The 24,067-nt window shown below is 46.1% G+C and overlaps 1 protein-coding gene across 1 annotated transcript in view; it reads right to left on the bottom strand.

Annotated features, from left to right (window-relative positions):
- Window positions 1-24,067, bottom strand: part of SREBF2 (sterol regulatory element binding transcription factor 2) — a 63,408-nt gene that overhangs the window by 12,892 nt on the left and 26,449 nt on the right. The window contains exons 2-12 of the mRNA XM_066358545.1: window positions 18,787-19,206; window positions 17,662-17,843; window positions 16,786-16,932; window positions 14,780-15,001; window positions 13,676-13,790; window positions 13,289-13,470; window positions 11,590-11,782; window positions 10,812-10,993; window positions 8,610-8,886; window positions 6,923-7,092; window positions 160-328 (exon numbers count right to left, since the gene is read on the bottom strand). Coding sequence (XP_066214642.1) covers window positions 160-328; window positions 6,923-7,092; window positions 8,610-8,886; window positions 10,812-10,993; window positions 11,590-11,782; window positions 13,289-13,470; window positions 13,676-13,790; window positions 14,780-15,001; window positions 16,786-16,932; window positions 17,662-17,843; window positions 18,787-19,206 — 2,259 coding nt within the window. The remainder of the gene's footprint in view (window positions 1-159; window positions 329-6,922; window positions 7,093-8,609; window positions 8,887-10,811; window positions 10,994-11,589; window positions 11,783-13,288; window positions 13,471-13,675; window positions 13,791-14,779; window positions 15,002-16,785; window positions 16,933-17,661; window positions 17,844-18,786; window positions 19,207-24,067) is intronic.

Here is a 24,067-nt window from a genome sequence, read left to right as displayed (position 1 = left end):
AGCTTAACTGCTGACCATGCCCATTACCTCCCTATGTTTTAGGAAAAACAAGACTGAGAGACATCTTGTGTCTCCACATGTCTAGGGTGCAGTTACCCTGCAGTGCTGGTGGTCCTCAGGTTTTCCTCCAGTTCACAATGGTTGTGAAAGTGTTCTCACCTGGGTTCCTCTGGGCACAGTACAGACTCTCCTTGGCAGCTGATTTCGCTGACCAGCTCCGCTCCATGAAAAACTTCTGGCCGAGGGGGTGGCATAGCCAGCGCAGTGAGTCAGGGACAGCATTGCGCTCGGGGCCACACAGACTCTGGGCTCGACTGAGGAAGTAGCTCTGTGGAAGGACAAGGATCATGGGTAACACCAGGGTGGTTGCAGGCTGGGGAAAGGAGATCAACAGGAGGGCTGGGACACTCATGTTCCTGAGAGTAAATACCACTACTGAAACTAGGACAAGTGGCCAGTGTCCGGCCTGTGAGGAAAGGCCAAGAAAGACTTTGAAAGACTCTTTGCTGGCAATTCAAAGAGCCAGCATCCCAGGCTCTCGAGTCCCTCCCTGCCCACAGGATAACATGACCTCAGGGCCCCAGGAACAAGAACCACAGGGACAATGCTGTCCATCCATGTTTTCCAAAATTTGTCATCTTTTTATATTCTAAAACCTATGATTTCTGACTCATAAAACCACCACAGGCCAACTAAATGAAGAGCTGAGCAGAGAGGGGTGGGGGTGGGGGACACAAGACACAGGGAACGTAGGAGCCCAGTAGAGGGGCACTGGCCCAGGCTGGCAGACCCAACTGTCACACTTCTGCTCTGGGCTCTATTGTGAGGGGAGCTGTCCCCTTGTCTGGTTCAATCTGATGGTTCTGACCTTTACTGGGCCCTAAGTAGCCATCAGCTAATGTAATGGCTTCAGAAGACTTGAATGCCAGGGTCAGAAATAGCACCATCAGAACACTACTCAAGGAACATGGGCTGAAAAGGCTGGTTCTCTCTGAGGGAGTCTGGAGATGGCTGCATAAATCCAAAAGAAAATGACCTGGCCCAGCAGCCCTACAGACACACTCTAATATTGTCATGGCACTTAGAGGGCCAGCTGGGGCATTTCACTTAACCTTCTCATCATGGGCTGGTGGTACTATTGTCCTCTCCTCCTCTTTGCTGACTACCATGCCTGAAAAAGGGTCCTGGAGAGCAAATGCAAAGGGATCCCATGACCTTTTCCTAATCGCCAAGAGAGCACTTGCAGAATCCGCGCTCGGAACTGAGCTTGAAACGGCAGTACTAAGAGCAGCAGCTGAGGCTCCCCATGAAGGCTGGGGGGTGGACCAGCAGCAATGTCAGGGCCTCTGAAGTTGGAGAATATTCCAACTGCTGGAGACTCACCAACTCTCCCAAACTCCCTCCTGAGGACACCTGCCTGATGGCTGCTCCAGGGGAAACTGAGGACTACTGGCCCAAATGTCACCCACAAACAGAACAGAAACAAAGCCTGTTTGGGGAGTACTGAAGAGGAACCCAGAGAAGTCATTTAGAAAATCATTAAGTTAAAATACACTTTGTAAGCTGAATTCTTTAAAAAAAAAAAAAAAGAAAAACCTTAGTTATAACAAATCTCATTTGGGGGGAAGGGGGAGGAAGAAGTTTGAGTTTAGTGGTTTGAATTAATAAGAAATATAAATCCTAGAATAATCATCCACAGTACAGCTTCTAGAAATGAACTGAAAAAATAACTTCTCTTGCTCTTTTAATTTTCTCAGCATTATCACCCTATGATAATTTCCCTAAATTTTACAGAAACCAGAATTCAGCTGAGCTGGGGCCTAGGGGATCCCTCCTCTGTAACTCATCGCTAACTGCTGAATTCAGCGGCTGAGGCAGGAGACTCAGAACTGTTTAGATCCTGAAGGCCACCCCGTACCCTCGGGCCAGTTCCAGCTCAGGTTGTGCCCTCCCATACCAGTCTGATCTTACATTGTTGTAATAAAACACAAGTGCTGTGTGAAAGTGTGGAACAAAAAACGAAGTGGTAGTGTCAAATCTGACTGCGAAGTTTGAAAGGTGTGCAGTGCCCATGTGTATTTGTATTAGTTTTCAACAGCTACTAAACTGTTAAGACATAAGTGTTTATTAAGATACTTGCACCTAACTAACAACAGAACCTCTGGAGATTTGTTCTAGCTCAAACAAACCACAAAAAAAATTCCTGAGGCATAGGTGTCACAAACTGAGAAAGATAGGGAACCTCGGGCCCAAACCATTTTCAGAGGCCTCTGCTTGTCCCCAAAGCCTGACTCATTTATTAGCTAACTATATTCAACAGAATTTAAAGCTTCTTCCTCTTCAAGAAAAGACTGTCTTGGTCCCTTCCCAAGAGAATCAAGCCAATTAAAAAGGCAGTTCCTCTCCTACAGGTTAAGTCCTCTCCTTTCCCCACCTTACTGAAAACTGCAAAATGTCAATATCATTCATGTTCTAACATTTATACCCCCTGACCCAGCATCACCACTTTCTAGAGATCTAACCTGAAGTGGGTAAAGACAGCGTGCGAGGACACTCCCTGCAGCACTGTGTTTAATGTTCACCAGCAGGAACTGGAACAAACAGTACAGATGTGTGCTGGAGTACCGTGTACCTCTGCAGAACAATGATGTGATGGAGAAACAGGCCCGAGAATTCCCTTTAGGTAGAAAAAAATCAAGTAGTAAAACAGGGTCTCTGGTATGATCATGTTTTTTTTCTTTTTGACAGAGACACCGAGAGAGTCAGAGAGAGGGACAGATAGGAGGGATAGACAGACAGGAAGGGAGAGAGATGAGAAGCATCAATTCTTCATTGTGGCACTTAGTTGTTCATTGATTGCTTTCTCATGTGTGCCCTGACCGCTACAGCAGACTGAGTGACCCCTTGCTCAAGCCACCACTAACCTTGGGCTCAAGCCAACGACCATGGGGTCATGTCTATGATCCCATGCTTAAGCTAGTGACCCTGCACTCAAGCTGATGACCTCAGGGTTTCGAACCTGGGTCCTCGGCATCTTAGTCTGAGGCTCTATCCACTGCGCCACTGCCTGGTCAGGCTCTAGTGTGGTCATGTTAAACAAATTATAACGCATATAGGTTACTATGTGTAGGAAGTTCTGAGGAAAGACAAATCAAATGATCTCTGCTGGTTAAGCATACCAAATACTTTCGGGGGGGTGGGAGAGTCATGGGCAGGGACAGATTCAAGGCAACTATTTTACTTATCCTCAGCTGTCATATGCGTCTTCCACAAACAGACCCTCTTAATTCCCTTTAAAAGACAGCAGCATCTTAGCAATAAGGACAATGGAGACCCTAGTAGGATTCTTGGGATGATGAGATGATCCCAAAATTTATATGGAAAGGTGAAGAGCTAGCTAGTCACTAAAGCCAGAGGACTGATACTTCCAGATATCAAAACATAAGAAGACTCGGCCAGCTGACTGGTGGCGGTGCAGTGGATAGAACATTGACCTAGAACACTGAGGACCTAGGTTTGAAACCCTGAGGTCATTGGTTTAAATGCGGGCTCATCAACATGAGCCCAAGGTCTCTGGCTTGAAGCCCAAGGACACTGTCTTGAGCCCAAGGTCACTGGCTTTGCCCAAGTCCCCCTGTCAAGGCAAGTATGAGAAAGCGATCAATGAACAACTAAAGTGATGCAACTATAAGTTGATACTTCTCATCTCTCTCCCTTCCTGTCTGTCTCTCAGCAAAAACAAAACAAAAACAAACAAACAAAAACTTGGCCCTATGGGTTTGAGGGCACTGGAACAGACTAGAGCGTCCAGAAGCAGACCTATCACACACAAACACTTGAGTTAGGAAAAAGAGGCCTCAATGCAGTAGTGCAGTGAGAAAAAGTCATTTTATTTTTTTCCCAAATCTGAACAAAGAAAATCATTTATGCTAAGCCCTGACAACATATGCATAGCAATGACAGAATCATGAATAAGTGGGATAAATCTGACCCCAATAACCTCCAATCATTGCACATAAATTGTGTGCAACAGGCACAATAGCCCCACTTCCCCAATAATGAACAACCAAAAACAAGTTAGGCCAATTCAGCCCTTCACAAAAATTCACCCTGTGATTTTCTACAGTTTGGCAGTGATCACAGGAGTAGCATAACAAGACTATTCAAAGGGCATTCCCCAAAACAATCAGCATTGGCAGCACTCTCCTCCAAGATGGGAAATTCACTGAAAGGTTGTATATTATCTGCCAGTGGGTGGTCCTAGTGTAGCAAGTACGATAATAGTACTGTCATTTTAATAACATGACATCTGGGGCAGAAACATATCCATAGAGGAAAAAAGCAGATCTTGTACCCCTACCTCCAACTCATAAAAATCATTTCCAGGTAGATAATGGGCCTTTGTGTGAAAAGTACAAAGTAAAGCATCTCAGATAATACAGGAGACTCTGTTCAGTATTCTGAGAATCTGGATTTAATGAACATTGAGATGACACCATTAAGGGAAAGAACAGACAAGCCATAGCATGGGAGAGGACATATGCAATGCCCACATTCAACAGAGGATTACAGCAAGATTACAAAGACCTCCTTGAATCCATTAAAAAGATAGACTCCCCAAATAAAAAATAGGTAAAAGAATTGACTAGAGTTTTCACAAAAAAGGCTACCCAAATAGGCAAGAAACCATCCAAAGGGCCAATAAAAAGGTATTCAACATCATTAATCACCTGAGAAATGTAAATTAAAACCACAATGAGATACCAGCAGAAGGGCTAAAAATCAGAATAGGCACAATCATGTGTTTGGTGAAGACACAACAATTGGAACTCATACATTGCTCATGGAGCAGAAGTCAGTACAACCACTTTGGAAAACTGTTAGGCAGGATTCACTAAAACCTGGACCTCTGATCCAGCAATGGGGTCATTCACAATGAGGACATTCACAACAGCACTCACTATTCGCAATAACCAAAACCAGGGAACAACTCAAAAGTCCATCTACAAGAGTCTAGTCTTACAGTGGACTACTATAAAGCAACAAGAACGGACCATCTGCAACTATCTGCAACATGAATGAATCTTCCACAATACAGTGAGCAGAAGCAGCCAGGCACACACAGAACATACTCTATGACTCCATTTCTATAGTTTTGATAGAGGGTACACAGCCAAGGTGATTGAGCACTGGTTACTGTGGCTGGAGAGACTGAGGGGAGGGGCAGTTTGCTGACTGCAAGGGGGCCCAAGAGAGGCTTCTAGGGTTTTGGTTGTGTTCTCTTTCTTCCTCTGTCTGCTGGCTATATGGCTGTGTTCACTGCTAAGTCACTGAACTGTGTATTTATGATTTGTGTACTTTTCTACATGCATATTGTACTTCAATAAAAAGTTTACAGGACGCCTGGCCTGCGGTGGCGCAGTAGGTAAAAGCATTGACCTGGAACACTGAGGTCGCTGGTTCAAAACCCCAAGCTTTCCTGGTCAAGGCACATATGGGAGTTGATGCTTTCTGCTCCTCCCTCCTCCCTCCTCTTTCTCTCTCTCTCTCTGTCTCCTCTCTCTAAAAAAATGAATAAATAAAATCTAAAAATAAATAGATAAATAAAAGTTTACAGGAACAGCAAACAAAAGGCAAGTTAAACTATGGATAAAGAATTCAGAATAATGGTCACCTTTGTGGAGGGCAGGGTGAGTGGAGAAGGACTTTAGGAGGCTTCTGGGGAGAAGGGAACATTTTACTTCTTGAATTGGTTGATTGTTACATGGGTGAGTGCACTTTGTGGAAATTCATCAAGCTGTAAATGTGCATTTCTCTGTATGTACATTATATTTCAATAAAATTAATGCCTTCAACATACCTCTTGGGGACAGAGGTTAGAAGTGTGACGACATCAGCCTAGAGCACTAGGACAAATGAATGGAACAGACAAGCATCCTGGCGAGGACCCCAGTGTGCTCTCTGGGCAGCCAGACCAGCCCTACCTCTCACGTATCCTGGATTCCCTGCCAGACTGTATGCTCCCTGAGGATAGGGCAACTGTCCTGCTCACTGTTGCATTCCCACCCCGAGAAGTGCCTGGCCCAGAGCAGGAACTCGGTCCTGTCTGCTGAACGGAAGTCTTATCTAGCTACGATCATGGAGACAGGGTTGAGACTTGCCCTCTGCACCTAGTTATTGTGATACACTTCAGGAAACATCAGTGCCACCATATGGCGCATTCCTGTTCACTCTTAGCTCCTCAGTGCCATTACTGAGATATGAAAACAAATGGAGAGGTGATCATTCTGTTCTGAGCACAGCTGGTGTATTCCGAAGCCTACTCAAAGTGGGCACTGAATAAGCAGGCCTGTCTGCAGATGAAGAGAAGGCCTGTGAACAAGTTGGTAAGAGGGCCTCTGAACTGCCTTTGTGGACTTCTAAGACTGGCTCCACACCAGGCACCTGGAGGTGCCTGAAGACTGCAGCTCTTCAGGGTCTGACCTGGGCTCCCTGCAGACATGTACCGTCTTCCATTTCTGGATCCACAGTGCTGTGATCAACACAAAGTACCCCATAAACACCTTTTGAGCAAATAAAAGAACCAGGAGACCCAATCAGAAGATTCCAAGAATTTTTATCACCACTGGAAAAGCAGAAGAGTCCGTATTAACCCTGAATGTGGGTCACTCTCTATCACCAAATCAATCTTACCTCATGGCACCAAAATGTTCTGCTTATGCTGGTTAAGGGACATGAAGGAGCATTCTGGTCTGTTTTGTTCACTGTTCTAAGTCTTGGAATGGCCCATGGAATGTCTACCCCTCTGGGTGGTCAGCACCCGAGAGCAGGGCACACATCTATTTTTGCATCTTAGCTCCTGGCTGGGGAAGATGCTCAGTGAAGGCCTGAAAGTTTACAGAAGGAAACCGAAGGTACTCACTGCCAGGAAGCCCAGCTTGCCTCCACACTGGGTCTTGAGCCCCATGGCGGCAGTGAGGTGGATCTCCACCAGCGTATTGGGTGGGATTTTCTCTTCTGCACATTCAGCCAGGTTCACAGCACACAAAGCCATGTGGACATCTGAACAGGCAGATCTGGCAGGGAGCTTCCCTGTGGAGGCAAAAACAGACACCAAGGTTGACAAATTCCCCAAACTAAGGTTTTTCTTGCTTTCTCTAGCACAGAGTTACAGCAGAACCAAAAGAGAAAGTATTGAACTCTGTGATCAGACAGTCCTGGATGGGGTGGTGGGCTTTGCAACTTAGTAGCTGCATGCTTCTTTACAGCGCCCAGAGGGGACAAGAGAAAGTGCATGTCATGGCACATGGTTATGTATAAGTGGGAGAGGTTATGATTAAAGGTCCTGCAGGAGACACAGAGGCATGCATTATAACATTTTTCAAACCGTGTCAATAGCATAGCCCTGTTCTGCTACTCTAGCCCTGTGTCTCCAAGCCTTTCGAGAGGTAATGAAAAAATTTTAAATCACCTGATTTGAATTTATCTTTGCTTAAAAAGACACCCACATATATATAACAGACACCCTTCTGAAGTAGGAAGTAACACAAAACTGAGACATGATGACCAAGGTATATGTTGGGTGAGTAGCTGAATGGCCAGGGAAGGCTTGTCCACTCTCCTGTATGAGGGCTGCACAGCTCATCTGGGTTAACCTTCAAGTCTGGGTATGAAGTGATCTTGAAAAGGCACGAGGTCCCATCAAGGCTCTGAGGCTTTCACACTGTTGCTTGCTTTGGTCCTCTCGAAAGGACCAGTAGGTGGCCAGGGCAAGCAGTCTCCTCACTTCACTAAGGGGGAAGGCTGACCTCAGAGTGGGCCCATGTCAAAAGTCCAGAAGATGCCTGAACCTGGCCTCCCAACCTCACCCAGCCCTGCATTCTTCCCATGGGGTCACTCTACCTCTCTGGTCTTTTTATCAGAGTAGGGAGGCCTCAAACACCATATTTTATTCTGCACAGGTGTTAGGTGTTGGTCTCCCCTAAGAAGTACGACCCAGCTTTCTCTTTTGAGGGAGGAAAGGCGGAGGAGAGTGTGGGAACATGCTTTAGGTACCTCTGTCCCCACAGTCAGTGTTAGCAAAGCACCTGGCCCACAGCACTGCAAACTGCTGAATGCTATGCACCGTTCCATGCAAAGCCAAGACTTTCTGAAACCGTCCCCAACAAGTGCCCACCCCAACAGAAGCCCGATCTTTCTGCTCCCTCCACCATACTGAACTGTAATTCATGCTGACCTGTCTGCCTCTCTATTAAAGCAGGAGTTTGCTGAATGAAATAAACGATCATTATTTCTTTGAATCTAAGATGCCATCAATTTTAAGTTTCACCATTAATTTAAGTACCACTAAAGAACAAACACTGCCAATGTAACCATGGCATGCCATTGCCCAAGAGTAAAGATGATAATGATAAAAAAAAACGTGTGCGCCTTAAATTGATGAAATACAGTGAGAGCCATCCTCTGGAGGCAGTTGGAAGGTCTGCGCAACTGTCTAAAAGAGCAGCATAAAAGGGGCGTGACTGGCTGGAATACTGGCAAATGAAACCAGAGTGGGGAGATGGCATGGAGCACCTCGAGGCAAGCCAAGCAGCAGTGGCAGTCCTCACCTGTGATGTGCAGCTGGTGCAGCCTGTGATAGGCCAGAGCTGCGTCCCGGGCGCTGGCCTTGGCTTCATCCTCAAAGCCTGCCACAGTGGCCGGGGTGGCACGCCGGCACCGGAAGACCTTCTTGAGCAGCCAGCGCACCAGGCGCAGCTTCTGCAGGCTGTAGCGGATCACATTCCAGGAGAGGCTGCAGGCCAGGTCCAGGCGAGAGGTGGGCAGTGCCCGGCCCAACACTGACAGGCAGGTTTGGAGGTTGGCGGCAGCAGCCGCAAAATCCCCCTTGAAAGCAACAAGAAGATATAATGTTCACTGGCCTTATTGTGGCTTTTTTGTTTGTTTTAATAAAATTTTTACTTTCCCTTCATTCTCCAGATCATCAGAGTAATACATATGCATTGAAGAAAATCTGGGAAAATTCAGAAAGCTACAAAAAAGGGAAATCATCTGTAATCTTTTCCCACAGAAAGAATGACTACTGACATTTTAATAATTTCCTCCCAGCCTTTTTACTAAATTGGGATTGACTTCTGTTTTATCTTTGAGCAAACACTCTTCAGAGTTTCCCACAGCAGCTTTTACTTTAAAAAAATTTAATTTATTTACTTTAGATTTTACTTATTCATTTTAGAGAGAGAGGACAGAGAGGGACAGAGAGAGAGAGAGAGAGAGATAGAAGGGGGGGAGTAGCAGGAAGCATCAACTCCCATATGTACCTTTACCAGGGAAGCCCAGGGTTTCAAACCGGCAACCTCAGCGTTCTAGGTCAATGCTTTACCCAAGGTCAGGCTAATTTACTTTTTTTAAATGTTAATTGTATTGATTTTGGAGAGAGAGAGACACAGGAACATCAAGCTGCTCCTGTATGTGCCCTGACTGGGGATCTAACTGGAAACTTCTGCGCTTTGGCATGATGCTCGAGCCAACTGAGCTACCTGACCAGGGCACTCTACAGTAGCTTTTATACATAAGATGATAACAAGAATTTAGATGATGATTTATGCAGTCTTTTAGGTTCTCAAAGAGTGGTCCCTGGAGATTACTAGCATCAACTCCTGGGATCTTATTACAAATGCAAATTCTTGCTGTCTCACCCACCATCCTGGACTACTGAACCAGAACCTCTGGGAGTGGGCCCCCATGTAATTCTGATGCCTGCTAAAGTTTTGAGAACCAGTTTTAGTAAATACACAGCTAAACTACTCTAACCAAAGATATGGCCAAACTACTCTGCCAATCTGAGAGTCTATGGACCTATACTTAAGCCTTCTTTCTGTTTCTCTCATTAAATGGTGTTCGAAGACTTAGGCTACTGTCTTGGGAAACGGAAGTAACCCCTCCTCTCCCTTTTCACATCATGCAGTGAGTATGCAACCTGTGCTTGTCTTCCAGCATCATTACAGGAAAGCGGATTATTACACGGGGATAGTGGGTGACAATGCTCATAGAGAGTGACAATCTCTAAGGTGGTGGTGGCATCTTTCCGCCAGAAGTACCTGAATTTACAGATTCCAAAGGAGGTAGCCTTTCCTTGTGCCCATCGTTCCTCTTCCCTGTTCCTCCCAGGAAGGTCAGCTGTTCCCAAGGCTCAGGCTTTGGTTCTTGCCTCTTCTAAAGTTCCAATCCAACTCTCCCCAGGACTCTCCTGGCAGGGGCACAGCTTCCAACATACTCGGGTTCTGACCCACCTCAGCTCCCATGGCCCTCTGCCGGGTGGCTTGTCATGCTACGGGGCCCTCTCATGGCACTTCCAAACATCATGGCTTAGACAGAGCCCATATCTTCCAGTCTCCCCTATTTTAAAGTCAATGTCACGCCACTTTCTTTCCATTTACAACTCAAATCTTCCGTGACATGCCTTTCAATTCCCATGTATCCATGCTTTCTTTTTTCCCCTTTGCTTGGCAGGTCCTTCCTGCCATTAACTGCTCTGCTCAAGCCCCAGATGCCCTCAGCCAGAATGTCCCTTCTGCCCCAAACTGCTGCAGCAATTTAGCCTTCCACTGTCACCCCATGTCCGTGTAATTATATTTATGCATATGTGCCACTGCTCCGCTGCCCTGAGACAAGTGATTTTTCTCTCAATCACTACCTTTCCCCCACAAGCACCTACCACAGGACTTTATTCATGGGGGTATTCAACACAACTTGCTAAGTTATTGGCTGATCCTGGGGGAGAAAGGGGAAAGGTGAACACTGGAACTCACCCTGGCGAGGTCTAGGTCCGCCTGTTTCCGGTGTCTCCAAAAAGTGACTGAGGAGCGCGAATGTGGCCGGATCACTGGCTCCCCATGGACCAGCAGCTTCACAAAGACGCTCAGGATGATCACACCATTCACCAGCCACAAGAGGAGCGTTGGCATCATCCAGTCAAACCAGCCCGCAGAACCTAAAGAGCAGCACCTCAGTCAACCCGTGAGAAAGGGTCCCCGTCAAAGCAGCCCTAGGTCTGCTGCTTATTGAACTCTAGCATTGTGACATGAAAGAGCCTTTACCTCATTTTCAGAAGAAAGGGCAGGCAGATAACATAATTGCTTCATTTACTAACAATGTCTAAATGCTTAGGATAGGAATAGTCGACATAACAAGAAAATCTGAGACAATTCTAGACCCTAAATAGGAACCCTGTAAACCTTGTCACTATGGAGCTAAGTGTCACAAAAAATCTGTTAGCCAAGGGGGTTAGGCCACTGGTTTCATGACTCAGACAAAAACATCATATCCTCCTTCAAATAGCGCCCCCCACCAATTCCCATCCCCAGGGAATTACAGCAATACAGGTTAATGGTTTATTTTGCTCTTTCTGACTGAACTCAGATTTGCTGTCACTTCCAAAATGTGACTTCTGCCAATCCCTATTGGAAGCAAGCAGGCGAGGGTCGCTATCAAAGCCCTTCGGGACCTGGTGGACAAGCTGAATAGTCTGCATGCAGGGCTCGTCTCCTCCACAGCAGCCCACCTATGCACCTGGAGCCCACCACCCACCTGACTCAAGTGACAGTACGCTGCGGCCAGAGCCTGAGTATGGGTGCTGGTCAGAGTCGTGGGTCCCTCCCCACTGCAGCAGGGCAGTCAGAGGGTTGAAGGACAGGCACAGGAAGGTGAGGACACACAGCAGGATTCGTGAGCGGTCCACCATGCCCAGCGCTATGGGAGGAGAGTCTGGTTCATCTTTGACCTTCAACACAGGGCCACAAGGTTAGAGTGAGTGAATGCTGTGTGGATTTTTACAGCATTTTACTTTTACATAGATCAGAATCAGATTGTGAGATTTAAATTCAAGAGCATTGAGTCAGACAGGAGTAAAGCCAGGAAAGACAAAACTGCCCCCCAAAGCCCACAGCACTCATCCTGCTGCCTCCTGGGAAAGAACAAGGTCTAAAGACCGAAGGTAGTCAAGCTACTTCTCAAATAGTGCTCTATCGCAACAGAGAGTGCACCATACAACTGTTTCTGTGAGATTCTCCAACAGGCAAGACCAGTCAAATGACAGAAAGCGAGCAGTGGTCTGAGGCTGGAGGGGGTGTGTGAACTACCTGTATAGGTAATAAAAGGAGCTTCGTGGGTAATGAAAATGTTCTGTATCTTGATTATAGTGCTAGTTATATAAGTGTATGTATAATACTGTACGGTACTGTAAAATAGATGTACTTTATTACATGTAACTTATACCTCAATAGAGTAGATAAAAGACCATACTCCAGTGTGGACCTATGTACAGGAGCTCCTCTATTTTAAAACCTTTTTTCCCCCTCCCACTTTCCAGAGGGAGAACTGGAGGCAGAGGCCTTGCCCACCTGAGAGACCCTGAAGAGGGAGGGAGGCTAGGGCAGATCTCCCCTTTCTCTCACATTTCATGCCACTCCTTTTCAAAATTTTTAAATCACCTGAAGATTTCTTATGATTGTTGAGATACCTAGCTAATTTGATGTTATATAGCCTTTTATTACCAAACAGAATCACATTTATAAAATATTTCAAAAACAGAGCTTCCTTAGTAAAATTAAGAATATGATACTATGAACAATTTGATCAAAAACATATGTTGAAAGGGAACTTTGTGCTTTCAGAGTCAGAAAGTGCCAATGTCAAAATATAGTGCAGACCCAGTGGTCTCTGCAGGTTCCCAGGAAGATCATTAGGCTTGAGTCTCTTTAAACCAATTCCATTAAACAGCAATTGCCAGGGGGGCTTTCTTGGTCTATTAAAGGCCCTTGGTTGGAACGTTATTTGTTAGATTGTACACTGTAATCATTTCCAGAAGAGGGCCCAGAGGCAGCCTCATCCTAAACCAACTGATGAACCTCACAAAGTGGTCTTGCCAGACCCATTACAGGCAAGGGAAGTAATGAGGCGCCTCTAGCAATGCCTTGCACCCACATGACAGCTGCTGTGTGTTTCTGCTCTGGATCTGGCCCTCATTTCTCTCTGATGGGCCCTTTCAGCAAAGACCAGTTCAACCGGACTACACTGAACCAGTTAAACAGCTTCTACTGTTTGCTCCCACAGTCAGTTTTTTTTCTTTATTCTCCATGACCTGGCTAATTTCACAGAGTTCCTGTTCTTTCCCAGACCAGGCCTTCTGAACACCAGGCCTGGCGCCTCTCTGTGTGCCCCTGCCCCAACTATTAACATTGGAGAGATGAGCGAGATCCAGGGGTCAGAGGATTTCAAAAGCTCATACCTTTGCCTCATCCAACAGAGGGCTTCCAGGCTCAGAGTCGATGGAGTAAGGGGAGAAGCCGGCTTGGGACCCTGAGTCAGAGGCCGGAGGGGACATCAGTAGCACATTCTGATTAAAGTCATCAATCTTCAGGTCCACGTCATTGTCCACCAGGCTGCCTAGGTCGATACCCTTCAGGAGCTCTGTAAAGAAAACTCTACCTGGCAAATGGTCTATTTCTACACAGCCCCACCAGGGCCAGGGAGGGGCTGGGTGAGGGGCGCATGGCCCCTGCTCCTACTCCATCCCTGGAGGCACCACTTCTGCATCAGTGGCCCTCCCGGTGCCCAGCACAGGACTTCTCCTATAACCAGGTCTGACAGCCTTTCTTTTGATGAGCACACTCACTGTTTTTCTGACTCGCCAGCTTCAGCACCATATTCTCCTGGCGCAGTTTGTGATTGACTTGCTGCAGGTATTTGATGTAGTCAATGGCCTTTCTTAGAACACCAGACTTGTGCATCTGGGAAGGAGACAGATGAAAACATGGTGACATCAGTACAGGCTGCACAGTGCAGAGAGCAGAGGCCAGAGCTCGTGGTGACGGCATGGCACTAGAGAGGGAGGTGCCGGTTTCGGGTTCTGATGCGGGCTCTTCCACTGATTAGCTCTGCTCTCAGGACAAGGTACCTCACATCTCTGAACCTCACCTTTCTCTTCTTTAAAATGGAGATAATAATAATTATATAAATCATAGGCATGCGGTGAGGGCTAAGTGAGATAATATACAGAGAGAGCTCAGCTCCTGGCCTGACAAATAGTAATACTTGATAAATAAACTTAGCAACATGACTACTTCCTACAAACCCAGCATGACAGAGTTAAAGGAAAACAAATGGCATAAACCCAGAGCACTACTGGATGGTTATCTTAAGTAACGGTGTATTGGTGCCTTTCACACTTACAGGCTACTAAGGAAAGTGAAATTTTATTTCAAAATAGAGGTAAAGATAAATAGGTAAAAAAGAAAATCTATGTGCCAGAATATACATTCATTGAAGCATCAGAAATATATGAAAAATCAATTTCCTCTATTTGTTGTTGATACTAGACTCAATTCCAGTTTCTCTCTTCTCAAACAGGTACAGATATTGCTAGCCACCCAGAACACAATTAAACAAAGAACAGCAATGCCATTGGCTGACTTCAAGGTACATACAGTCATGTACCTGGCCCCCAGTGAGTGGCAGGCATTTCTCTGCCTCTGCTCTGGAGTCCAAGATCACTGCAGAGCAGAACTCAAGGTCCAGGAAGCCACTGTCTTACCAACTCACAACAGTACCCTTACATTGGTTAATATTTTGTAATACTAAAAAACCTTAAGATGCTTTAATAAGAAAGCACCTAATTTATATTCACTCAACCTGGACCTGGAGATTCCTAAATTCCCAAGACAAAGACAGGTAGAAAGGAGATGATTGGGCATGAAACACCATTTTGCTTGGCATCTACCTTGGCATCTGTCCCCATGACCAGGTCCTTCAACTCGATGATTTTGTCATTGATAGAGGAGCGATACCGCTTCTCAATGATGTTGTGTGTCGTCCGTCTTTCTCCTTCTTTGGGGGGTTCAAGCTGCTTGACTCCCCCAGGTACCTGCTTAATGGGCACTTTTTCTTGCCCCATCATCACCGGCATTGTGGTCAGAATGGTCCCACTGCTTCCCACCAGGGTCTAGAACAGGCACAGACACAAGGCAGAATTACCCCTTGGTTAGTCTGAGTAAAGCAACCTCATAAAACCAACCTGTGGCTTGTATTTGTGACATTACCTGGCAGTGCTGTGGGTGGTCTAAGACCCTTTCTGAGTTAAGTAAGGCCTCAAGAAGCCTGAAGAGCCGTGAAACCTCAGATATTATGCTCTTTCAAAATCACACTTCAATAGAATTAATGTGAATAAATTTGTCTTATCCTTGAATCTAGGGGTCCAGAAATAAGTCATATGATTTCTGCTTTGGTGTCAACCATTACCATCTCTGAGCTGAGTTCACATATAGCATACCACATCACTCTGGCCTCAAGGAAAACATTTTCCTAGTGTATGACACATTTCCCCCCTTCATATGACAATTAAGCAACTTACTGCATTTCCTTATACAATTTGACCATCTAAAAGCTCAAGGGCAGAAATGACACTCTCATCAGAACCATTTGATTAAATAAGTAGACCAACCACAGAGGCTCCCCTCATTTCACTCCTCACATCTGCTTTCCCCCAATCTGTTTCCATTTTTACTAATTTTAGTTTTATTTTCTTCAATAAATGGCCTCAAATATCCAAATGACCGATGCACAAATAAAAAGCTACTTAATTAACTTCATTAGTTACCAAGAAATAATTTGCACAAAATAAAACATTTTATATGCACAGCTTGATGAATTCTTACATATAAATATATGATGGGTGTGACTAAAATAACCCAGATCAAGACGTAGAGCATTTCAACACCTACAACATTCCCCACTGCCTCTTCCAGTAATGCATGCCCCTTCCTCCTCCTGTAATCTGTTCTGACCTCTATCATTATGGTTTTGTTTTGCTCTTCCTGAACTTCATATAAGTGGAATCAATAGCATGAGCTCTTTCCTGACAGGCATCTTTGCTCAACATACTGTATCTGAGGTTCAGTCATGTAATCAAATGTATCAACAGTTCTTTTGGATGGACATTTGGGTTGTTTTCGGTTCTTGGCTTTTATGACTAAAGCTTGCTTTCAAATTTTGATCATTTCTAATTCTGTCAGACTCTCTTGCTAATACTGAAAGTGGTTGAAACCCTACAACTGAAGAATGGTTGCCTTCCATGTCCCTCACCTTGGAGTCCCTTCTGCCTAGTGGGTCTAGGGTTCTTTAGAAGCCAAACCTCGCCTGATCGGGCGGTGGCGCAGTGGATAGAACGTCGGACTGGGATGCCGAGGACCCAGGTTCGAGACCCCCAGGTCACCAGCTTGAGCGTGGGCTAATCTGGTTTGAGCAAAGCTCGCCAGCTTGGACCCAAGGTCAGCTGTAGCCCCAGGGTCAAGGCACATATGAGAAAGCAATCAATGAACAACTAAAGTGCCACAATGAAAAAACTGATGATTGATTCTTCTCATCTCTCTGTTCCTGTCTGTCTGTCCCTATCTATCCCTCTCTCTGACTCTTGCTCTTGTCTCTGTAAAAAAAACAAAAACAAACAAAAAAAAAGCCAAACCTCCCCCAGAAGGACCTGAGAGGTAGAAGCTCCTGTGTGGAGCTGTAGCCCAGGAACTCTGCTGTTCCTCTCTTCCTCTCTAGATCCTGGTTCTCCCACGACACACATTGGTGTGTAGTCAATGTACTTCTCAGGGGAAAAACAAAGGGGGTAATAGTTGCAATGCGATTGACACATTCCACAAAGCTTCTACACCTACATCTGAGGCCTAACACCTCCCAGAGAAGAGGCAGAGGGTGACAGGCAGGGGGGAAGGAGGCTCTTACTGGTACTTGCAGGGCAGTTGTCTGGATGGGAGTGGTGAGGGCAGTGAGGGCTGGGTTCTGGACTGCGGCCATGACAGGACTGCCATCTGTCTTCAGTGTGGTCAAAACAAGGGAATCTGTCTTGATGATCTGAGGCTGTACTAGGACCTGGATAGAAAAAAATAAAAGGAGAAGTGGCCTTATTTTTCTATTTTGCATTAGCTTCTTACTGCACAGACCCTCTAGAAAGATAAAGAGAAAATGACATTTTCATGAAACTGAGAATACATCTTGATTGCAAGGTTTAGCAGGAGAAAAAGAATATAGCTAAAAAGGGTCCTAAGTTTAGCACTGCTTTGAGGAGAGCAGTGCTAAATACTAAGAAGGACCTTCACTGTGTGAGGATGGGTAGGGGCGCCTGGGCCCTGCAAGGCACCAGTGAGCGGTGCCTGTGGCCTGTAAGGGGAGAGGGGGCATGGTTTGGGGTAGATGGTGGCAGAGAGAGATCTGATTTTGAACACACTCAGGAAAGCCAGGAACCTAGCTGAGAAGCAAAACTGATAAAGCAAGATAATTTAAAAAAAAGATAGATTACTGTAAGAAAATATAGTCCACAATAATACATGACTTAAAGACATTTTGGCACATTTCTTTGCAGTTTTATACCCATTATCTGTATAAATAATATACCCACATTTACTGAGTCCATGGGAGTACTAGTGTATACCCTCGATGCCAGCTCAGCCAGGTCTCTACACCATGCTCACTGTGGCTTTGCAACACCCAGGTGTCCCTACCCACCCTATAAGCTGCTCCCTCACACTCTGATGGTTCTTCAACACAAGACCAGCCAACAACCCCAAGTAGTGCCTCCTTGAATCCTTGTCAGCCACCTACCGGGACCTGCTGCACCTGTGGTGCAGCAACTGTCTGCACTGTGGCTGGAGCGAGGGTCTGCAGGGTGCCATTGGCCGTCTGTGTCAGCACCCGCTGGGCCTGTACTGTCTGCACCTGCTGCTGGATGGTGACCGGCTGCACCTGGGAGGATGTCACTAGGCTTTGAACTTGAGGCTGAAGAACTTGGAAGAGGAGAAAAAAGTCACATTGTCAAGGAATGCATTTGGTCATTATAGCTGCACAATAACTGAGAATGGAGTGATTCATAATGTCCCTGACTCCCCACCTGCTGTGGAAGAAGATGTGCACATCCATTTACAAGCTGGTCTTAGATAACCTCAGAAGGGCTGCATCAATTTCTGAGGGAATGAGTGCAAATTATTTGATTGTTCTGGGTGCTGGGGTGGAGGTGAGGGAAACTAATCAGCAAATTGACTGCACCCAGCAAGGAAGTTAACAGATGTTGAGAACTAACAACTCCCTGGGACTTCATTTCCTTCCATGAAATGAACAGAAAGTGTACTTTGGGATGACTGCCTCAGCTTTTTGCCTTGATGCCTCCCCTCGGCCCCTAAGCCCTTAAAGCCCATTGAAGAACTGTCAGGGCAATACTAATCCCACCCACCACTCCCACCGAAAAGGCACAACAGGGAAAGTCACTCATTCACTAGATACACACTGAGGACCTACTAGGAGGTCTGCTACTCAGAGACCCAGCACCTATGTTCAAAGTCTTTTTCTCTGTAGTGGATGTTTGCTGAATGAACAGCTCGCAACCTACAGGTGCGAAGGTGTTCCCTGGGTAAGTTTCAAGACTAATTTTATGCAAGCCTCCACCTCTAGTTACCAGGATCACCCTGTCTACTCTGCTTGCTGACTGAAGCAGACACTTGTCAAAGCAGGAACAATAGATATTAGGCATTTGAAGAGGCAGTATGTGAACCATTCCCGAACCACTGTTCTGACTGCCAGTTACCAAAACTTCATTTAGACAGGATCAAATAGATAAATTTTTGTCATCTCTAAAGAGGACAGAACTATTCACAGTCTACTTCGGAAGTACCAGAAAACTGGCACATAAACTTTTGAACAAACCATCACTATCATATCTGACTTCTGAATCACCTTGAAAGCTGGTAGCCGCATTCTGGTATATCAAAGGCTGCTGGATGATCCTCGTCTGGGGAGCGGTGCTGAATGTTGGGGTAATCATTACTGTCTGCTGCTGCAGCTGAGCTTGAGGCTGAGGCTGGGGACGGGGCTGAAGAACGGGAGTTGCCCTTGGCGGGGTGAGAACTGAGGTGGGGGAAACCTTGACCTGCAGGGCTGGCGCCTGGGGGGAGGTGGCTGAGGGAGAGAAGGAAGGTAATGGGACCTGGCTGAAGGAGCGCTGCATCGAGGGGTCCCCAGCTCCGCCACTGCTGCCCCCGCCATTGCTGCTGCTGTTGTTGCCACTACCACTGCCGCCAGGGAAGGAGCTACACAGCTGCTCCGGGAACAAGTCAGGGAACTCTCCCACTTGATTGCTAACAAACTGCAGCATCTCTGTGAACAAATGAAAAGGAGTCATTTTACTAACATGCAAAATATTAACTTTTCAAGCCTGACCAGGTGGTGACACAGTGGATAGAGTGTCAACCTGGGATGCTGAGGACCCAGGTTTGACACCCCAAGGTTACCAGCTTGAGCGTTGGATCATAGACATGAAACCTCATGGTCACTGGCTTTAGCCCAACATTGCTGGCTTGAGCAAGGGGTCACTAGCTCAGCTGGAGCCCCCGATCAAGGTACATATAAGAAGCAATCAATGAACAACTAAGACTGCCGCAACTATAAGTTGATGCTTCTCATCTCTTTCCCTTCCTGTCTTTCACACGCTCTCTCTCATTAAAAACAAAACAAAACAAAACAAAAAAAGCCTGACCAGGCGGTGGCGCAGTGGATAGTGTCGGACTGGGATGTGGAGGACCCAGGTTTGTCTCGAGACCCCGAAGTCGCCAGCTTGAGCAAGGCTCACCAGCTTGAGCCCAAGGTCAGTGGCTCAAGCAAGGGATCACTAGGTCTGCTGTAGCCCCCCAGTCAAGGCATTTATGAGAAATCAATCAATGAACAACTGAGGAGCCACAACAAAGAATTGATATTTCTCATCTCTCTCCTTTCCTGTCTGTCTGACCCTATCTGTCCTCTCTCTGACTCTGTCTCTGCCACAAAAAAAAAAAAAAAAACCCAGAAAAAATTAGCCCTGGCTGGTTGGCTCAGTGGTAGAGTGTTGACCTGGCTTGTGGATGTCCTGAGTCTATTACTGGTCAGGGCACATAGAAGTGACCTGTTTCTCTCCCCCCTTCTCTCTCTCTCTTCCCCTCCCACAGCCATGGCTTGATTGGTTTGAGCACATCCGCTTGGGTGTTGAGGGTGGCTCCATGGAACCGCTGCCTCAGGCTTTAGTTTGGTTGCAAGCATCAGCTCCAGATGGGCAGAGCATCAACTCCAGACGGGGGTTGCCAGGTAGATCCCAGTTGGGGCACATGCGGAGTCTGTCTCATTATCTCCTCAACTCTCACTTTAAAAAAAAAAAATTAACTTTCAAATTTGCTTAAGAAATCAAGGCATGAAAATCCAATGGTGTTTCCAAGAACAGAGCAGAAATGGGTAAGGAAACCCTCACCTCTCTCTGATACAGGGTTATCACCTGGGACAAGACTGCCAACTGTGGCCTGACCAAGTGGTGGCACAGTGGATAGAGCATCGGACTGGGATGCCGAGGACCCAGGTTCAAGACCCCGAGGTCTCAGCTTGAGCGCAGGCTCATCTGGTTTTCATCTGGTTTGAGAGAAAGCTCACCAGCTTGGACCCAAGGTCGCTGGCTCGAGCAAGGGGTTACTCAGTCTGCTGAAGGCCAGCGGTCAAGGCACATATGAGAAAGCAATCAATGAACAACTAAGGTATCGCAATGTGCAACGAAAAATTAATGATTGGTGCTTCTCATCTCTCCATTCCTGTCTGTCTATACCTCTCTCTGTAAAAAAAAAAAAAAAGACTGCCAACTGTGAAATAAACAGGCCAGGACTTCATCATCTGTTTGATGTTCTTTTCTCCCCTGACCCCCACCTCCAGGCCTTTTTACTCACATTCCTAATTGTATCAGTCCTATCAAGAAGCCGCCGCTGTGCTGGTTGAGGGTTGTTTTTGGAGGGTATGGCTGGTCCCATTCTACAGCTAGGAACGCTGGGGCATAAGGTGGGTAGTTGCTGTCCTAAGGCTTTGGAACTCAGTTACTGCTCTCTGAGGCCGCCTCTGGTCACAGCACTGCTTCCCATGGCAAAGCAGAAGTCATGTGGGTCTGTCTGCAGAGCTGTGACAGACCCTAACTCTCCCTCACCCCCGGCAACCTTCCTTCCTGACCACAGGCAGGCTCTGGATCTTCTCTCCAAGCAGGGCATAGGCTTAGACACTGCTGGTACCCCACGAACACTCAGGGAAAATGAAGTTGATGGGCTCTAAGTCATGGATCTTTAGGAGTGGAATAGATAGAAAACATCTGTTAAGGCCAGAACAGGGAAATAACTTGACCAAGGTCACACCACTCATCAGGACACAGCCAGGTCTCTGCCCCCCAGCTTCGTGTTCTTCTACTGCACCACAGTGCGTTCACTGCCTGAGGGTCAGGGCAGAGCAACCTAGGCCCTGCACTCCATGCTTTAATCATTTTTTATTTTTCAATTACAGTTGACATACAGTATTACATTAGTTTTAGATGTATACCCCAGTGATTAGACATTATAAAACCTAAGTGATCATCCCAATAAATCTCATACCCATCTGACATCATACATTGTTATTAGAATATTATTGACTATATTCCCTTGCTGTACTTTACATCTCCATGACTATTCTATAACAACCAATTTGTACTTAATCCTTTCATCTTTTTCACCCAGCCCCTCAACTCCCTTCCTATCTGGCAACTATCAGAATGTTGTATCTATAAGTCTGTTTCTGTTCTGCTTGTTCACTTATTTATTGATAGAAATATATTTATTGCCATTTTATTGTTCATATATTTTACCTTTCTGTCCCTTCTTCTTCTTAAAGACCCCTTAACATTTCATGTAATATGGGTTTGGTGATGAACTCCTTTAGCTTTTTCTTGTCTGAGAAGCTTTTATCCATTCTTCAATTCTAAATGATAGCTTTGCTGGGTAGAGTAATCTTGGTTGTAGTTCTTGCTTTCATCACTTTGATGTTTGTTGCCAATCTCTTCTGGCCCCCAAAGTTTCTATTGACATCAGCTGACAGCCTTATGGGAGCTCTTTTGTAGGTAACTAATTGCTTTTCTCTTGCTGCTTATAAGATTCTTTATCTTTAACTTTTGGCATTTTAATTATAATGTGTCTTGATGAGGGCCTCTTTGGGTTCATTTTGCTTGGGACTCTCTATGCTTCCTGGACTAGTATGTCTATTTTCTTCACCAAAGTTAGAAAGATTTCTGTCATTTTTTCAAATAAGTTTTCAAGTTCTTGCTCTCTGTCTTCTCCTTCAGGTAGAAAGTTGATACACTTGAAGTTGTCCCAGAGGCTCCTTACACTACCTTCATATTTTTGGATTCTTTTTTCCTTTTCTTTTTTTTATTCCGATCACCAAGAATATGGGTATCCTTTTTCCTTTTTTGCTTCTTCACATTCCAAATTGCTGATTTCTGTTTCATTTACTCTACTGTTGATTCTCTGTAAATTATTTTTCATTTCAGTTAGTGTAACCTTCATTTCTGATTTTTTTTCATGATTTCTATGTCCTTTTTATGCTGCTGAAGTTCTCATTAAGTTCCTTGAGCATCCTTATTACTGTTGTTTTGAACTTTGTATCTGGTAGCTTACTTGACTCCATTTCATTTGTTCTTTCTTTGGTGGTTTCTCCTGTTCTTTCATCTGGGATCTGCTTCTTTGTCTCCACATTTTGGCTGTTTTCCTGTTTGTTTCAGTGTATTAGGTAGAGCTGCTACATCTCCTGGACTTGACAGAGTGGCCTTGTATATATATATTAGGTGTCCTGTAGGTCCAGTGGCACAACCTCGCCAGTCACCTGAGCTGGATATTCCAAGGTGGGCCCCTGTGTGGGTTGTGTGCACTGTCCTGTTGTAATTGAGCCTAGATTGCTGCTGGTGTCACTGAGAGGAATTGATCCCTAGGCCAATCAGCTTCGAGGACCAGCTCCTCCTACAGTGGAGGAGCTACTTTGCAGGAGTCGACCTTATAAAGCAGCACTTGCTTCAGTGGGGCTTTGGTGCTCTCCAAATCTGTCCCTTGAGTGTGTCGCTTGTGGAAGTGGTAGGATTGTAATCTGGCATGGTATGAAGCTGTCCACTGGGTACACTGGCTATGTGGCCTCTTGGAAGGTACAAGTTCTACCACCACCTGTGCCCTTGCCCAGGGCCACAAGCTACAGAGTAATCTGCAGCTGCTACCTGTGCTGAGCTTAGAGGTGCCCAGGAGAAGCCAAGCTGCAAACCAAGGCTGGTGCTGTTGGTGCTGGGTTTGGGGCCTCACTTAGCAAGAGGTACAGGGTATACAGAGGCTAGATGCTACTTCTTTGAGAGATTTTAGGAAAACTCCAAAGGATAAGGCAAGACAAGCCATTCCTATGGAAAAAGCATTGGAAACATCTTGGATGGGTCTACAAATTGGGTGGGACAGTCTCAGGGAATCACCAGGGTGAACGAACAGTGTGAGTCAGGTTGATGGGGACTCAGACATGCCATCTGCCAGCCCTGTGGGAGTGTGTGTGTGTGTGTGGGGGGGGTCTCAGAAAAGGAACAATGGTCTCTGCTGGCACTTTTGTCTGGCCGAACGTTTCCCCCACCCCCCAAGCTCTGAAGCTGATGCCAAACAATTCAATTCCTCCCTGTATGTCCCTGGTTCTTTGCAAACTGCTGCCCCAGCAATGGAGCTCAAAGGATGTGAGTCTGAGTAAGTCCATACACAGGCCTTTTAAGAGGAACTGTCTGAGACCAGCCACCATCCATCTCCCTCAGCCTCAATCCCTGCTGGTTTTTACAGCCAGAAGTTATGGGACTTGGTTTCCTGGCTCTGGAACCATAGGCTGGGACCCCTCACTCCTCAGGGATGATGTCCACAGTGGAGATATCTCTTCCAATTTTCAACAAACACACTGCCACATGTGGGTGTGGGACCAGCCCGTTCCATGTCTCTGCCCCTCCTACCAGTGTCAGTGTGGCTTTTTCTTTTTTTTTTTCCACTATTTTTTCTTCTTCTTTTTTTGTATTTCTCTGAAGTTGGAAACGGGGGAGGCAGTCAGACAGACTCCCACATGTGCCCGACTGGGATCCACCCGGCATGCCCACCAGGGGGCGATGCTCTGCCCATCTTGGGGCGTTGCTCTGTCACAATCA

The sequence above is a fragment of the Saccopteryx leptura genome, chromosome 1, assembly GCF_036850995.1.
Source record: "Saccopteryx leptura isolate mSacLep1 chromosome 1, mSacLep1_pri_phased_curated, whole genome shotgun sequence".
NCBI classification, from domain to species: domain Eukaryota; kingdom Metazoa; phylum Chordata; class Mammalia; order Chiroptera; family Emballonuridae; genus Saccopteryx; species Saccopteryx leptura.
The sequence above is the reverse complement of the archived record's forward strand: the minus strand, read 5'-3'. Positions and strand labels throughout refer to the sequence as shown.